Source organism: Rissa tridactyla, chromosome 15 (assembly GCF_028500815.1).
Source record: "Rissa tridactyla isolate bRisTri1 chromosome 15, bRisTri1.patW.cur.20221130, whole genome shotgun sequence".
Lineage (NCBI taxonomy): Eukaryota > Metazoa > Chordata > Aves > Charadriiformes > Laridae > Rissa > Rissa tridactyla.
The window spans coordinates 15,603,513-15,621,302 of record NC_071480.1 but is presented as its reverse complement, the minus strand read 5'-3'; the positions used below and the strand labels follow the sequence as shown (position 1 = coordinate 15,621,302).

At 48.0% G+C, this 17,790-nt stretch overlaps 1 protein-coding gene across 7 annotated transcripts in view; it reads left to right on the top strand.

The window, feature by feature from the left end:
• RHBDL3 (rhomboid like 3) overlaps nt 1-17,790 on the top strand; it is a 72,378-nt gene that overhangs the window by 4,576 nt on the left and 50,012 nt on the right. For 2 of the 7 annotated variants that reach the window (XR_008469368.1, XM_054221269.1), the window contains exon 1: nt 3,689-3,860. The exons of 3 other annotated variants lie outside the window; for them this stretch is intronic. Coding sequence is in view for 3 of the 4 variants with exons in the window: in XM_054221269.1 (XP_054077244.1) it covers nt 3,705-3,860 (156 nt within the window). In the remaining variant the exon portion in view is untranslated. Of the gene's footprint in view, nt 1-186; nt 307-3,688; nt 3,861-17,790 lie in introns of those variants that run through there. 2 more of the 7 variants (XM_054221270.1, XM_054221271.1) reach the window with 2 other exon arrangements.

Below are 17,790 nucleotides of genomic sequence, written 5' to 3'. Positions count from 1 at the left end.
GCCGCCCGCCAGCGCTGCCCGCGCTAATTGGATGTTCCCTGGATGGAGGATTTCCTCCTCTCCCGGCTGCGGGAGTCATGAAGGCAGGCTGGGCTGCGCTTGAAACTTTGCCAAGCAGCAGCTAGGTTTAATTTCTTTAAGGATCTGGGGGGGGGGGGCGGGGGCTGGAGGGGACCGTTTCCAAGCATGGGAGACAGGCTGCCGGAGCCTCACGCCAGCTCTTCCCCTGCTGTGGCTGCCAGCTCAGAGGCGGAAGAAATCGAGGTGCTGGACTCCGATGATGTCCTACCTATGGCCGCAGAGGATGTAAGTTTCCTTTGCTCGGTGTCTTCCCCCCTTTCGCCCCGGACGGGTTAATCGGCTCAAGCTATTTATGGATGGAGTCCGGGATGGGGGGAGGAATTGGGCTGGTGACCCTCTGGGGCGAGGGAAAGCCGCCGTCCCCGCCACTCTGCGCCCCCCTTGCCGCCGGCTCTCCGCGGGCTCCGGCAGCCGCCGGGCCGTCTCGGTGCCCGGAGCCGCAGCTCCCTTCCCCTCCCTGGCCCGGCCCGGCCCGGCTGCCGGTCCGCCCGGTGTCCGCGCCCGGCGCCGCGCCCCCGGGGGGATGCGGGCTCACGGCCGCGTAGGGGCTGCGGGGCTGTGCGCAGAAGCGGCTCTAGAGGCTGGAGAGGGGCTGACGCCCTGGCTTGAGGAGCCTCCCTGGGGACAGGGAGCTTTTCCAGAGTCCCAGCCACTCGGAGGGTGACAGATGTGAAACGCTGTCGGGAGCCTGTTCCCTCTTCCAGCCCCCGAGCAACAAACAGGCAAGGAAGTTTTTTCCCCGGCTCGGCAGGGCTGACAGCATCTCTCCACCCTCTGAGCTCTGGTTGCACCTGAGGGTGGGATAACTTGGCACCGTGTCTCTGCCTCTGCTCATTCCAGCCTAGAAGGACACCGCGTGGTCCTGCATGTTTGGAATCTGCTCCCGCCAGGCTGAGCAGCAAAGCCTGCAGAGCTGAGGCAGTAGTTCTGCATCGACCGGTCCCGGAGGCAGGGGCTTGCTGTGCACCTGCCTGGGAGTAATGGTGAGCAGATCCTGCATTCCTGGTGCATCCCAGCACTGCTCGCATCTCTCCTTCCAAGCAAACTCTGCTGGGATGAGGACCGTGCAGAGTGCTCAGTCCGCAGAGGTTAAACGCAGGCTCTGTTCCTGCCTGTGGAGGGATGAAGCAGTGGTACTAGATGTCTTTCTGAAGTGGGCTCTATCTCGGGTCTTGCACGGGCATGAAAGCGACACTTGTGAACTAAGCCTCCAGCAATGGCACATCCCCTTTCCCCTCTACTTTTATGTCACTGCTGGAGGAACTCGCCTGGGGCTGCTTAGGGGCAGTGCCTGCTCCTCATCCCCCAGCCCTTCCTTCTGAGTCACCTACAATTCGGTTGCTGTTGGATTTTCCTCCCAGAGGGCAGCGGAGGAAGTGCAGTTGCCTGGTAGAGCTGCATTCCCCAGGCTGTATTCTCGAGCACTGTACAGCCAGGAGGGAACGTGTGATGCAGTTTTGACCTCTGCTACAACGCTGCCAGACAGTCCTAAGAGGAGTGTGCCTGACCCAGGGGCACATGTAGCTTTCGCTCAGAAAGGGTGGCTTTCCAGGAGCTTTCACAGTCCAGGTTTCCAAATCCCTGTGCTTGCTTACCTCAGACTCTGACCTTTTCTTCCCTGACAAATTTTGTGCTTGTCTGGATGGTCTACAAGAAAGATTTCCTGTTGTGATACACATGGGCCCCTTGGAGTTACTCCAGCCTCTACACGAATGCAGCCATTGGAATTCAATCCTGCTAGGGATCCAGGAGATGCTGAAGTGCTGAGTGCCAGGCAGGATTTGGCTCCTGAGGCAGGAGAGAGACCATGAGCTTTCCTTGGTGAAATCTAGATTCTCATCCTAGTTCTGCTGCTGGCTTGCTGCTTGACCTTGAGGTAGGACAGCTTGGGTCTGATCCAGCTCGCAGTGTTTTGCTGTTACTTACTCTGGGATCTGCATTGTTATTTGACTCTGGTACCTTGTTTTCTGCAATCAACAAAATGGAGCTAGAGCCTGCAGTTGCACTGGTTATGGGAAGCTGCTGAGACCCGGCAGTACATGATGCAACAGAAGCCTGAGGTATCGTATGTCATCTGCAATTTGGAAGAGCAGGAAGTGGTGTAAATGCCCTCCTCCTCCACCGCCAAGATTTGCTGCTGAAACAAGCAGGCTACAGAGCACCATCTCTGAAAATTCAAACTGCTCTGTGCTAGGAGCATGCCCCCCCCGAGACCTAACTAGAGGTTGATTTTCTGTTGTTATTATTACATTTGAAAGCTTGATGTAAGCTCTCTGGCTTGGCCAGTGAGAACTGACTCAAGGTCAGTTCTTTATGTGTTATTAACTACAAAAATATTACGTAGTGGAGGTTTGGCTGTCCAGCCTTGACAGTGTATAACAGCTCAGCTGTGATGTCATTACAGCAATCAGAGCAGTGTTCCACAAAGCCAGGATTCAGGCAGTCCCAAAATGTCCTCTTTAAAGTGCTGGGCTGCTTTATGATGATAAATGGGAGTTTATAAATGGATAGAGGCATGGGGAGGAGGGGAGCCAACAACTTAAATGATTAAATAGAGTTCAGTGGCCTGATACCCCACTGTCTCTCCAGTCAATTCTGCCTTAAATCTGCCTACCATATGGAAGGAAATGTTCTTCCAGGACTAGATAAGACTCTGACCAGAGCTCTGCTTTGCATATAGCACAGTGAGGAGATTTGCTTGTATGAGTCTGATGTTTGTTATTTTTCTCATTTTGCTTTTTTGGGAAGGTGAATGAGGCAGAAACAGTGTTGTGCTGAACAGCACTTCAGACAGGAGAGCTGGAAATGTGCAAGGTTTTTTCTGGGGACCCCAAGCCAGTGGTTACCCCACTGTTGCCCCATGGAAGTTGCTCTCTTGTCAACTGGTCCCCAAATCCAGGAGAGATGAGAGAGAACCTTAAACAATTAATTAGGAATTTCCTCTATTCTGTGAGACAGTGAGGCAGCAATCCTGAGGCAGGGAGGTGACTTGGTTCGGTCTTTCTACAAAGCATAGATCAGAGCCAGTTGACAGCTTGTTTTTTCTGCTCACAAGGACGAGGGCTTGTGGAGTGTTTGCATGGTCATCTGTGTTGGAAGTGGAGCTTCCTCCTGTACAAAGCTTTTAAGGCAGATCTGCTAGAACAAAAGCTGTGGGGTAAATTCTTGTAATGGGCTTACTCCAGCCTTCCCCCGCTTCCACCTTGTGCAAGAGTTTTTCAGATGTGGACATGGGAGGCTCAGAGAAGTGATGAGTTACGCAGGACCTTACAGCAAGTCCCTGCCAGAGTTAGGAGCTGGCAGCAGAGAAGGCTCTGACATTCGGCAAGGCGCTTCATTGGGTCAATGTTGGGCCACAGGGCCTCAGAAAGTGATCTGAAAGACCATTGCTAACTCCTCCCTCCCCTCAATATACACCAAGCTTTCTTGATCCCTGTGAGTAAAAAAGCCTTTTATTCCTTGCTTGTCTGCAAGTAGACAAAGCGGGAGAAAACAGAATTAACACATGAATGTTCTGAGTTCATCCTTATTTGGATTTGTAAATGAAAACTGTCCTCCCTGTGGTTGGTAGATTCCCCCTGCCTCCTCCCCCGGAAGGGTAGGTGATTCTGGGATGAAGAAGGATGTTGGAAATGGCACTAAATCATTTGGTTATTTCTCTGTTAGAATATACTTCTACAGTTTACTGCATGTTAATGTCGTTGCTCCTAAACCTTCTTTTTCTTCTTTTTCCTCCCTTGTGCATTGCCTCTCAGCACTGGAAAGCCCTATTTGATCAGGTACGTGAACTACTGATATATTGTCTGTCTTGTGGGCAAAGAGTCTAACCTCCAGTTAACTTCCTCTGTACTAGATTTTCCCTGCATTTAAAATACAGCCTAGGAGGAATGTGCTCCATGCTGTTCCCAGGATGCTGGTGTGCAAGCGATAATTACCACTACTGCTTTGGGCCTTTCTCTCAATTCCTCTTCAGAGCAGCCAGGGACAGAAGAGGGCCCAGCCTGGCCATCCCTCCTAGCGCAGGGTCTGAGCCCAGGTGCTGCAGCAGGTGCTCTGTTTGCTGACAGTTGCGCTATCCTTGCTCTGTGGATTAAAGGATCTTCTCTTTGAGGCAGGCAAACTAGGACCTGTAAAACCAGCACTGCGTTCTTTGAAATGGCTCCCCAACTGCTAAACTGACTTCTGCGGGGTTACATCTGCCAGAGGAGGACCAGCTGCTGTAAACTTGCACAGAATTAGCAAAGTATCTCCTTCTGTACCAAAGACTAAAGTTGAATCAGCTGAAATCAGCACAGCTCGGCAGAGCTTTGAGTTATAGCTGCTGAGAATTTGGATTGTGGATTCTAGTTTATAAATTATGCTTTTAGCTGCTTTAACTGACGTGTTTGCTTTGTGGTATTCCTTCCATCTGCCAGGTTGAAATGTGAAGCAGCTATAAACTGAAGGATTTTTCTAGGGTTGACTTGCTTCTAAACTGCAGCACTCTCTTGATGTCATGAACTTTTGTGCTGGGGGGTGTGTGTGTGTAAATGTCACCTTCCGTAAGGAAGCTTACTCTGATGCTGGCATCGTCCTGTCAATACTAAAGTTTGGGTGGGATTTCGTCCCTGCTTTATGAGGCGATAATCTTGCTTCTGTGTCTGGCTGAACTGCAAAGCCAAAAGCTGTGACGCAGTCTCCACGAAAGGATGTCCTTAGTACTCTGGGGGTCCTGTTATCATTCAGCTAGTAACTGGACTGCCTGTTCTGATGAGTGCTCATTTATACCCGGTTAGCCGTGACCGACTGCTAATCCACGTGTCTGGACTGCAGTATGTTTGTTGTTGTACAATCAAGCAAGCTGTCAGTTGGGAATTAGATTACTGTAATTGTTGATCACACCTAAATTGTGTGGTGTATTTGAATGTGCTGGGGCTCGTAGGCTATGCTGCCGCTCAAAAGGTGGATGCCAGATGAATTGCTTGTGATCTGGGCTGAATGTTTGTTTTGGCCACTTTGAATTCTCTCCCGTCTCGAACCTTGGCCTTAATTTGGAGTTTGATTCTACAAGCATCCTTTGAAGTCATTGAGTCCTTGCGGGATGGGGCTCTTGACTGGTAGCTACCTCGGGCTCAAAGAGAGGAATCTGTAATTTCCCACAGGACTTGCTTGAATAGTAGATGGGGTTTTAGTCCTCCTTTTTTTCTTTTTAAGGGGGGGGAGAGTTTGACTGTTGGATTTGCAGAACATTACCCCAGTAACAAGGGAATGGGTTGTAAAGGCAGACCTTCAATAATTAGCTATGTTTCAATTAGGGCTGCAGCTGAAATTTAAGCCTTGTCTGTAAGGCTTTATTATCAAAGAAAATACAACCTGTGACGACTAGTCCTAAGTCCTGAATAAATCAATAATGTCCTTGTTGCCTGTGGGCAAAGCCAAGGAGCTGACGTCTTCCTTGAGCGTTGTATCAGCAATGCAATGCAATTAGCCCTGCAGTGGATTGCAAGATGCTGTTTGTCATGGAACAAGGCTGCTATTCCTAGCAGCTCTGTGCCGGTAGGAGAGGGGAGCATTTTGTTTAGCTCTGATTGGCATCCATGTGAAACATGAGGACAGCCTTAATAACTAGGGAAAGCCTGTGTGTTGAAACTCGGAACAGTTGCAGCTCTCCCTGGGAGATATGACCTGGCCTTATGTGTACTTAGAGGGGAAATGGGTGGCCGAAGGTTCACGTGCCCTGTGCATTTGTGACTTGTGGCCTGGGACTGAAGTTTGATAGCCACCCTCTCAGCTGAGACACGTGGGCCTCTGCATTCACCACCTCCCGGGAGAGCGGCAGAGCACGAGAAGGCTCTGGAGAAAGTGTTAGGGCAGCTGGGAATCCACAGGCTGGGAATCTGCAAGTCTCTTCTGTCTGGCGTGGTGGAGTATGACAGCAAACAGTGCGAGGGAGGGGTCAGCACTTTGCCCCCCCTTACTTTTGAGTGAGAAAAGTAATTTTATTTTTTTTCTGTGGGGAGATATCTTTTAAATACTTTTATATAGGTTTACTGACAAAAAAGCAGGTTTCTTTTCAGACATACAAAATTAAAGTTTTTTTATGGCACCCCCCTCCTCCCCCCATCTTAAATTAAAAATTCAAAACTTCTTGATGAAAATTGCTGCTCAGACATAAAGCAGTGCTTTTTGCTTGTTTGTTTGCGGGGAGAGGAGTTACTGACAATGCTTTATGGAGGAATTTTTTGTTTGTTTTGATCCAGCTCTAATCTGTAACACTGGGAACTGTCAGTGAATCAAACCGATATCTCCAGCCATTTGCAGATAGCTTTTTTTTTTTTTAAAGAAGTAAAAAAACTTAAATTTGGCAAAGAGACAGATCCAGAACTGCTTCCTAGGCTTTGAGTTTCAAAGAAGCCCCTCCTAGGGCAAACTCCTGACTACGCTAAAGGCAGTACCAAAATTCCTCCTGCATTTTGTGGGGTCAGCACTTCACCCAACAGTCTGGGAGCAGGCAGATTCGCGTCTTTTCAGTGCTGCAGCCAGACAGTTACAGTACAGCTGCTGCTTCATACTGTGCTTGCGAGATGCGTTTTTTATTACGAGGCCATGGCCCTTGGGCAGCTCTAACTCACTTTTATATGGAACTTTTATAGGGATTCATACATTTATTTATTGTGCTCATAAACACCCTCCACCCCCACACACACATTAGCTCCGCATCTGCTGCCTTCTGCAGAGCCTGCACAGTCGCTGTGCATTCCACGCTGTCTCTGTGTGGAATCCAAGCTCTGAGCAGAGCAAGGTATTGCCTCTCTCCATCCCTCCGCAATCGCTTGGGATTCTCTTCATTTGTTCTTCACTGGCTAACCCCCCATTTTTTTTGTTAATCTTCTGGTAGAGCTAAAAGCACGACAATCCCAGGAGCAGGTCGTGACAATTTCACGTTTTTCTGTGCTATTAAGATCCCTTGCTAATTGCTTTGCATGCAGACATGAGAACACCTCACTGTTCTGGTTGAAGTCAAGTTATTTGATGGTTAGAGTAAACCTGCAGATGAGTCTCCTGAGGGACTGTTCCTGCTTTGCTATGTCCTTTCTAGGGTCTTGGGTGCCCATCTTTGCCTCCGTGTCAATAGTGTCCAGTGTCCCTGCTTTAGAGATGACTGCAGCTTATCAGTACTATCCAGCCCTTTGCTGTGCTGGGTGAAAGGAGCTATTTAGGAGGACAGCGTTCATTATTAGGACAGACCTGCCTTCAGAAGGTGGCTTTTAGCCGTGTTAGATGCCAAGAGCTTGTATCATCTTCTCTGTTTCCCCATCCCCATGGCTGCTGTGATTTCAAGGGTGAATTAACATTATCAGCCCTCATCTCAGAGTTCCCACTTCTTCTCACCCATATTCCGGATTGTAGTCATGACAACAAACTCGTTTTAAATAGATACACACAAAACTCTCCAAAAAGACCCTCCTCACTGGCTCAGCACCTTGATCCTATTGCTTGTCAGTCCAGGCTGTGTTTTTGTTGCAGCTGCTTTAGAAACCCTGGATTCCTTCCTGAGACTTGTACGTGGGTGTGATGGCAACAGATGAACAGAGTTTATGGGGAATGCAGAGAGATGCCAAGTTACCCAGTATGTGTAGGCAGCTAATGGAAAACTTTAGCTCAGAAACAAGGCTGTAGAGATATCCTGGACCAGACGTACGCTTGCCAGGAAGAGTTAGTTCGGTTGCTGACACTACCAGCAGTGGGTGCAGCTGAACCTGCTCTGCCATGGTCTCATAAAACATTAAAATATGCTTGAAAATATGCTGACTTGGCAGTCTTAAATCCAGGGCTGGTTCCTGCACAACTGAAATTACAAAGCAATCCATAAAATCAGGCCAGCTATGACCACGGTTGGTGGTAACTGAGAAGGGGAGTTATTTTGAAGTCAATGATCTTTTATGTTAACTGTGTCCCTTTTCTCTGGGTCACCTTTAACACAGGCAGGACGAGCTATTTCCCACACTGTAAAAGAAATTCCAGTTTGTTTACTGGGGCACTGTTGAGCTAAACATCCATCACACTTCACTTTGAAAAGTTTCCCTGACTATTATTGCTGGCTAACCCCTGCCGGCTGTGGCTGGAAGACCTCACCAGGCAGGTCTCTCTGAGCTCCGGGCAGGGGTTTGTGCCTGGAGATTTTACCACTTTCTCTGGAAAATTGCATGTGTCTCACCACTCGTTTGTGTGCATCACTGGGAGCAGAGAAGCAGAAACTGCAAGACGAGAAATAGGAAAGGATGGCAGTGAGAGCAGCAGTATGGGCGGGGGGGTTGAGCACGGGGTTGTATGTGACCTTCAAGTCCTTGCCTGAATTTTGGACTATTGCTACCTTTTTAGGTTAATGTTTGTTGGGACATATGTCCGCGTTTGAGTAGAGTGGTGCTGCAAAGAGGAGGTTGTAGGAACTAGAATTAGGAAATAGTCATAGACTTGTTACTTCATCTCCTAACATGAACTGGAGAACCGGAGGTGCTGTTGGGAAGACTGTCCATGGTGATAACAGATTAGCATCCAGGCCCTAAAACCAGGGTCTGCCTTGTCTGCTATATTAGAGGCTTCTGTGAGCGTCACAAGAAATTTGCCCCCTTCTCCCTCTCCACCAAGCTGTGCATTGTAAAGGGGAAAGACACTTTAAAAGCTACAAGCGTCTCTTGGCAATGCACAGAGGGGGTTCTGCATCTGTCCCACGCCTTGAAGTCTAATCTCATTTACAGTTGTCAGCGTGGGGTGCTGGAGGAGATGAAAGGCAGAGGACAAGCAGGGAGAACAGATTAGTCTCGAGCAGAGGGCACTGGGAGTGCACCTGCCTCTGCCCCGCTACCTTGAGGAGGGGCAGCAATAGCAGCTGGGCATGTGTCATCTGCTGCTCTTTGAGGCGCCCAGCCATGGAGCACACGATTAATGACTCAAGGGGCTGGGCTTTTGTGAGCAATAAAGCTCTGGGATTTAGGCAGGGCTCTCGGGCCTTTTTTCTGAGCAGCCCCATCGCTTTACATTTCTCAAGTGGCGTTTTGGTTGCAGGGAGCTGCTGTCTGTGGCCACAATGGTTCCCTTTCTCCTCCCTCCCCAAACCGGGCTGACCTTTGTCATGCAGCATTAACCCTTTGACTCCTCCACTTTGGGTTATGGGGTTGGTGGGGGAAAAAAAAAAGAGTCTCCCTTCAAATTCATTGCCCTGTAGACAGACTTGAAGGGAAGAATGGGCTGGTAAGAGAGGATCTGTTTTTGCTGAAGGAGATTGGCTTGCTGATGCTGTCTGCATTATCAACCCCTTGCTGCCTTCTGCCAGAGGCTCTTTTGAATACAGCAGCCCCCAGGAAAGAGGGGAGGGGAACTTATCCTTCCTTCAGTCAAGGAGGGAAATTGAGGCATTGAGCAGCAAATAGATGTCTGAGAGACTGTTCCCTCTGCAGGGTAATCCCTTGTCTTTACCCTGCCTGGATTAGCCCATGTCTGTTCCCAGTGTTGTTACAGTGGATGGCAATCTCCCAGCACATCAAGGCTTATACTCAGATTTGGCTTTTAGCCATGATACCCTGGAGTGATGGCTCAGCATGAAAAAGCTACCTGGAGGTCATTAATGATCTTCCTGCCTCTTGCAGGATGAACAGCAAAAATTTCCCAAGTTCCTCCTTAATCTTCTAATGCCTTTGTATGCTGAATCCCAGCCAGCCCCTAAACTGGATGTGAGTCTCTGGGATTGTCTGTATTTACACCTTCCCTGCAGCGTGAAAGGTTTGTGATCAGCTACCTCATTTCCCCAACTATTCAGATATTCCTCTCTGCAATCCCGCCAGCCTGTATGCGGACTGTTGGCTTTGCCTCGTGCAAAAAGTTGGGACTGTAAACCATCAATATGAACCAAACATCAGCAATGTAGCAAACACAGCACTGTTATGCTTGTGCTGGTAGAAGTAGGCATCTCCTGAAACGTTTCAAGGAGTCATAACAAACGCACCGTAAAGCACATGGAGGCTGAGTCAGTCTTACACAGCTCGTGAGTTACTGGCAGCTTGGTGTCTTTAGGTTTGTAAAAGCTTCAGGAGGCTTCCTACTCATGACACATTTGTGTACCTTCCCTGTCTGAGCTGCCTGGAAACCTGCATGTTAGAGTGCAGTGTCTGAGAGGGACGGCGAGCTGCATTCAGACTGTTGTATCTCAGCTGCCTCCTGATCCCAGCTGCAGCAGGAGGCTGTGGTAGCGTATGCTCTGCCATTTCAGCTGAACGCACGGGATGTTTTTTAGGCATATAGATCCTTGCTAATGCATTGTTCTCAAATCCTCTCTTGCACATAGAAAATCACTGAAGCAATAAGAACATTTAAGCCTGCGTGTTTAAAAAGAAAGGGGGGAGGAAAGCTGTAAACACAGAATGGATTGATGCTGTTCTGCAAATCAGCTGGTGCATTGTGCACTGTGGCTGTGTGCTCTGTTATGACAGAGAAGGGGAAGAGATCATCCTGTCTCCAGAGGAATAAACCAGCTGCTTGGCGAGTGGAAGCGGTTTGGAGGTGCATTTCTACATGATCCCCACTTATGTCTGTAATGTTTACAGAGCTTTTAAAGTTACTCTCTACCAGCCCTGGAAAGCAAGTGTTTCTCCTCTGCGGTAGGGAGTATGATGTTCTGTTGCCTTCCGGTATTTGCAGTCAGTGCAAATGTACCAGGGCACGTTTGCAAATTAAATGCAGCAGTGGGCGTGTTTGAGTTTGACAGCAGCCAAGGAAGCTGCGATCTCTTTCTGCCTCCTCGCTAGGCATTGTACGGTGTGTTGGTCTGAAATCAGCTTGGTACCAACACACTGTGAGACAAAGTTGATGGGGTGCAAGCGGTGGGTTGTTTTCCTGCACAGTTGTACATACAGGCTGCTGAGGAAAGCTGATCTCTGAGTGCTATGATTCAGACCTTGCAGTGTTTGCGTGTTCAAGCTGTAGCACTTGGGACAGTCGCTTCTTTCCCTCTCCTCTCCTAATCTCCTGAGTGGTGGTATCCTCAGCTGCTTGAGGTGATGCTGGGGGATATTCTATCACTAGAGATGATATGTGAAATGTGCAGTGAAAGTCCCGAATGTTTGTGATCACACCTGTCCTGACACTTGTTTTTGAGATTAGTCATGATCTTCTCTGCCCTGAATGGATTCCACCTGGCTAATTGTATTTCTCTGACAGTAATTTCAGCTGGAAAAGTTGGCATTTACTTTCTGTTGTATGGGGCAAAGATCATTGAAAAGACTCAATGAGATCTGACCATCCAATTCATTGTAAGCCTGTAAAGTGTTTCTTTTGGATGCTGCGTTGGAGTAGAGGAACCTGGAGATTGACTTCTGCCTTGGGCTATCCCCGTGTTATGTCAGGTGTCTTGTGCAAGGGCTGCTGTTGCGCTCTCACCAGCTGCTCTGGGACCAACCCAGAACATTCCAGTAGGAATTTCTCTTCATTCTTTAGAAATCACAAACCAGTAAAAAAAATTGTAGATTCTCTGGAAGTGACCTTAATTAGCAGTGACTGCTTATCACTGCCTGTAGTGTGGGGTTGTTCTCTCTGACAGGGAATCATGAAGAGAATGCACAGAAGTCTCACTTGGACCTTTAATTCCTTCAACTCTAAAACTAAAACCCCAGCACTAACAAGACACAGAGAATGTATGTATTTTTAGTATATGTTCCTGTTGCTTAGGAACAGCTGTCTGCAGTGACCCTGTGTTGCTGGTGAGAAGAGTAATGATGTATGAAACTGATGTTAAACAAGCAAGATCAGTCTTATGCCTAGGAACTGTTCTTCATGTTCTTTGATACTTGACATACTCTGTATGTAGCGTATACTCTGGAGTTTCCTGAGGAAAAAATAAAGCAGGCTGCTGGAGGCAAAGCTGTTTGTGACTACCATCAAACCTCTGGTCTCATGCGCTTTTTCTGGGCAGTGTTCCCCGTGGAAGCATCTCTTTACCTCTGTGATCCTTCACAATTAGGTACCAGTGATGTTGGAGATGCTGCTTTGTGTAGCATACACGTTTGTTATGCGCATTTGTAGTGGAAGTGCTTGTGGATGACAGCCTACAGCCAGCGAGACGTAGCCATGCTTACTTCTTGGCAGAGAAAGGATCAATATTATAAAAGGTGAAAAATGGAAAGTTTCACAAAAACTACTGGAGGACTTTATCCTGTGTGCTTTAACTTGCAAAGCACTTGAAAAGTGTGACGGTTGTCCTGGACCCATTATATAACTAGCGTCAGCTGTATGTTTTGCTGGGGCTGGTACCAAAATGGTGTGTGCCCTAAGGGATTTGAAGAGCAAAGTAGGTTTTTAGTTCTGGCCTTTGGCTCTGAAACAGAGCCAGACACCTGTTTCCCTCCATGGGCTTCCTGCCACTCCTCCACACATTTACTTTCTCTCATGCTGAGAAATAATGGAAGTGGGCCTTGAGCATCCTTCCTCCCTGCAGGCAGTGGCCTCCGTGGAAGGATGTTGATTTTCAGCCTTGTTTGCACTGGGGAGGAAAAAGAAAGTGTTTCTTGTGGTTCCTTCTTCTGTCTGAACTGCTGCCTCTTCCCTCAGCTACTCCCTCTTGGTTGCTAGTAGGGGAGTTGCTTTTGCATGCCGTCTTGTTATCACTGGATTTATGTCTCTGGGTTGTTCTCCTGTCAGGAGGGAAGGCACAAATATTTTTCCTTCATGTGTCCTCTGACAATAGTATTTGGGTTTTGGAGAAATGTTTATTTTGCATTGATTGGTGCATTTAGGCAGCCCCTTTGGGGGAGACTGCTGTGAAGAGCATGGCAGATGGTCCTGCTGATGCTGTCTTTGGTCTCTGAGCTGTGCCTGGAGACCATGGCTGGAGGAATAACTTCCTTCCAACCTAAATAAAGTGTCTGAAGAATTGTTATTGAGCTGCGTGTTTTCTTTATCACACTTGGACTTGCCAGCCCTGGGAACCGTTTGGGGATGTCTTGTGTATATGTATATGCGTGCAGGACTGCTCCTGTGCCTTCAACATGTTAAATATTCTGGTGTTGTCTACTCTAGAGCACTATAAACTAGAGTGTACATTGGCTTTTTTAGAGGATTCTGCAGTGTTGGGCATCCCCACCAGAGGCTCTTGCTCTTGCAATGTTTTTCAGTCAGTCTGTATCCCAGAGGCTGCAGTGTGCTGGCTTGCTTCTGTGCTCTTCACCTGATAGGAGCCTCCTGCCTGCGTTCATGGCTTTCTACAGCATTAGGAAAGATCAAAGCCATGCCGCCTTATTCATAAGTGCAATGGTCAGTTTATCTTCCTGTCAGATGTGATAGGAAGCAGCTTTTGTGGTGGAGAGAGCAGCAGCATAGCTTCACAGTTAGTTATACGTCAGAGCTGAAGCTGGCTGGGGTGTAAATGCTGCACAGTCCCCTTCAACAAGACAGGTATGTGTGGTGGCTTCTCCCAGGGTGGTGATAGCCAAAACGTGTCCCAAAGAATTGTTGTATGTGTCTGAAACAGCATGTTGTGGCCTTATTCCCTCTGTGGCCCGTGAGCTGAGAGCTGCTGTTGCTGCATTGATTTATGCGATCCTTTAGGGTTGGTACTGGTGGCCAAGAAGAGCTGGGGCAGAAAGTCATTTGCCAGCTGCTGATTTATGGTCATAGTAAACAGTCCTAAAAAGCACAGTGAGAATTTTCTGGACCTTATGTGGTTCCAGCTGACTGGAAGCTCCAGGCTGTTATTTGACCATGTGGAGTAATAAAACTGTGAAAACTAATTAACTTTTGGGCCTACTGCAAAACAAACTAGTCCATGCAAAAAATTACTCCACACTTGCAAGCATCAGTGACTTTATGGGCTTATAAGCCTGTATTTAATGATCAACCATGTAGTACGATGTGTGAAGTATGTTCCTTTTGCTGAGTTCTGAGACTGAACAGAATTTAACAAGCTCTACTGATCACTGAGGATCTGAATACCAGCTTGGGATAATGTTCTCTTTCATCCTTATTAATTATGTAGCTGATGTGTGGGTGGAGGTTTGACACAAAGCTGCATTGGATTCTTGTAGTTTAAAACAATGTAGTTTACATTGTTTCTTGTAGTCTAAAACAGCCTGAATTACGCATACCCAGCCTGAGCCGAAGCAGTTCATTCAAAGAAAGATGCTCTCTGCAGTGTGAGTGCTGTAGTCTTTCTGAGGTCATTCTCTGCTCACTGTTCCCCGTGAGGTGTAGCTGAATGAGTTCTTTCCCAGTGGGAACACCAAGGTGTTTTTCTGATGTTAGCACGCAAAGAGAGTCAGCCCTGCTCAGAGCCTGCCTCCCGGGATGCAGATGCTCTCTGTGTGCCAGTTGTGATGGCGACATTAGAGAAGGGATATTTGAGTGCCCCAGTATTTTGTTCCTTGCCAATGGCGAGACAGTTATGGACATTGTATAGATGATCCAGCCTCTGTCATCCTACACCGATTTGGAGGGAGAGAATGACTGGGCATTATTCCCGCTTAATTGGATTACTAAGGTAACCCTCCTTCTGTCCCATCACTCCTGCATTACTCAGTAGCCCTTAATACTGAATGTTTAACTGCCTGTATTGTTAGAGTCAAAGCTGTGCCTGCTGATTCGTGTTCTCTTTTGCTGGGATCTATCAATTTAGCTGGCGGCAGAGCCTTGTGTGGAGCCTTTGCTGTTCTTTTCTGATTGATAACTCATCACCCTGAAGAGCAGAGCTGGCTCTTTTGCAGAACGTAGCGTGCTCTGGAGGAAGCTATGGGGTTGTTTGCTCTGTTTGAGCTGCGGTTCCTCAGAAAGCTGCAGGCAGTGGATGGTCTGTCCTCTCCTCGTGTTGAGAAGTGAGGGGAGGAAGGTTGAATATTGTACCAGGCCCCTTTGCTGCCCCACTTCGCGACTAAAGAATGAGGGAGGCTGATCTGGAGCTACCAGCTGTGGGGGGAAGGTTGTGTGCTGGCCAGGTCTGTGCCACCACTAGGTCATGCAGACAAGAGTGTCTCGTGTCTTGGTAAGATGTTTGCCATGATTGCTGACACAGGAGCAGGTATTTGGAATTTGGAAGATAAACCATCTCAAAGGCAGGAAAACTGTGATGTGATGAGATTTTTAAAAATAATTTTTAAATTTATTTTTAATTTTTCCACCCTCTCTTTCTAATGGATGTGCTTGAGTTCTCATGGCACTCAGTACCAGAGTACTGGCTAGCATGGGTCTATCCCAAGCTTTGGTTTTCTCTGCTAAGCCAAGTATTATTGCAAAGCTATTATTTGACCTAAAATAAGTGTGCATGCATACTCGCTGCTATAGAATTCTGCTTTTCCACGCATTGAATCAAGTCCCTGTGGGTTTTCACCTCCCTCCTAAATCTGGCAGACAGTGAAAAAGGGAGCTATTTTTAATATGAAGTGTTCTGTGTTTCAAGTCCAGAGTATAAAATGTAGTTTTTCTCCTGACAAGTTTCATGGCTGATTTACTATAAAACTTGTCTTTAAAGGAAAGACAAAACTTCGTACAGGAAGGGCAAAAGTTCTGATTTTGGGGGCTCTGGATCTTAGTTCCTTTGAGAAACTGAAGAACAGTGGCAGTCACTGTCCTTGGATTGCAGAATTTACAAAGAAGGAGGAACAATCTAACTGAGGAGTCTAGCAAAGTTCAGTGTGGTAGAGTGGTATGAAGAGACCCAGTTTCCCTCCAGGAGGGGGGATGATGGTCCCTGGATTAGGAATCATTTGCCTGAAACATTTCTGGCAACCAAAGAGATCAGTATTACTGGCAGAATGGTGTTTACACACTTTTCATCATCTTCTTGCTGTCACTACAGTTCTATCATCCCACTGGAGCGACTGCTCCGTCTGTGCTCTCTGAAAGGCTGGCATGTATTGTCCAGGAGAGAAGATGAATTTCTGGTCCAAGTGTTCTCCCTGCCCAGAAGAAACGGGTATAGGAAAAGTTTCTTCCTCTCCCCACTTTATGGGCTGTTCTGTACCTCAGCCCAGTCTGATGGGTCAAAGGGGAGGTCACCTTCCAGAGTAGGTCCATCCTTCTGTGCTGACTGTCCTGCACCCAGGGGTGTGACGATGGGGGTAGTAAGTGCAGACGCTTGTCTAATCAACAAGGGCTGAGACCATTGGCTTCTTTTTGCCCTAAAGGGAGGAGGAGGGATGGAGGCAGAGCAGATCTGACTGAACAGGCAGGCAGTTGGCGAAAGCAGCATGCTCAGTTTTGCAAGATAGCTTTTATTCAGGACGTCAGGCTCGGCAGTGTGCTGGATGCCTGGTGGGTGTGACAAGAGCAGCGTTCCCTTGTCAGTGCTGAACCCTGTCCCTCTGGCATTGGTGGGGCTGCTTCGGCACAAACCCCAGCTCAGCTTCCTTCTGGCTCCCGATGCTGAAGGGGCTATTTGTGACAATCTAGGTGGTCTCTGTGCTGGTGGCTGCTTGAGCTGGGACAGCCCTCACCGGCCCTGCTGCAGCCTTGGTCAGCACAGAGTTGCAGCTAATGAAGCACAAGGTAAGAGGAGCTCCCTGCAGTTGTATGGGAAGAACTTTTTCTTGCTGAGTAAATTTCCATCCTTGTTACCAACCTGGCAGCACCCTGCAGACGTAGCCTTGGTCTAACACAGCCCATCAGTCCCAGCATCCTGGCACTTGGTAAGGCTTAATGAGACAGCCGAGCTCTGAGCCCAGCAGACCACCCCCAGGACTGCCCTGCAGCGTGCTCCTCTCTCTTCTGCCTGATGCAGCAGGGGAGCGGTGCTTGTCTCCTGGGGCTAGCTAGATCATCGGTGTCTCTGCGTGGCCTTCATCTCACTAGCCTTGCTCACCAGATATGTCACTAAGCAGCAGCAGAGAGAGACCCAATGGCTCAGATCTGATTAACCTCCACAACTTTATCCTGTGACTTAATTGGATTAGCTGCAGGGGGGTGGTTTTGCTGGTGTTGCTGTTTTGTTTAGTTTTTTTTTTTTTCTTAAGCAGATACTTACCACTGTCACATCTGATGCAAGCAACACATTGGAGTAGCAAGACCTTTGAATAAACAAGTGGTGTTTGCTTTTTCCCCACTACTCAACTAATAGCTCCTGCCCTTCCTTTCTGAAAAACTGCTGTAGCTGGTGCCTGTGAGATTGGTCTGAGTAAGCCCTGCAGTCGGATCTCTTGGGAGGTGTGGGTCTCGCCTAACATCCTGATGCTAGACCAGGAGTACCTGATTGCTAACAGCAGTTTTGTCACCTCTGGTAAGGATTTCTCCTCAGTAAATGTTCAAAGCAGTATTAATGTTCCATGTTCAGTTTCTTTCATCTTTTCTCTGAGCTTTTTAGTTTCCTTCAAGGCCTGATTCTTCTGCACCTTAGGATTTTCGCTTGTATCACTGCAGTGGCTGTGAGTTGTAGGGAATTGACCTTATTCAGCACTGCAATAGCCTTTCCTCTTCAAGGACTTCAAAGCTCATTCTCCAGTATCTGTTCATTTAGTTTCGCAGATGGGAACGTGGAATAGGGAGATCAGCATTCATATCCTGTTACAACGGGGGACGGGCTGCTACAGACCTAAAAAAGGAATGGAATCCATTTGATTGTGGGATTGCCCCTCATTCCTCAAGCTGCTGTCTACCTGCCTCGTCCCCAGTTGAGAAAAAGGAGAATCAGTTTACAGGAGACCTTCCCCCATGTCCATCCTTCTGCCTGCAGCACCCAGTTACCTCTTCAACAAGCTT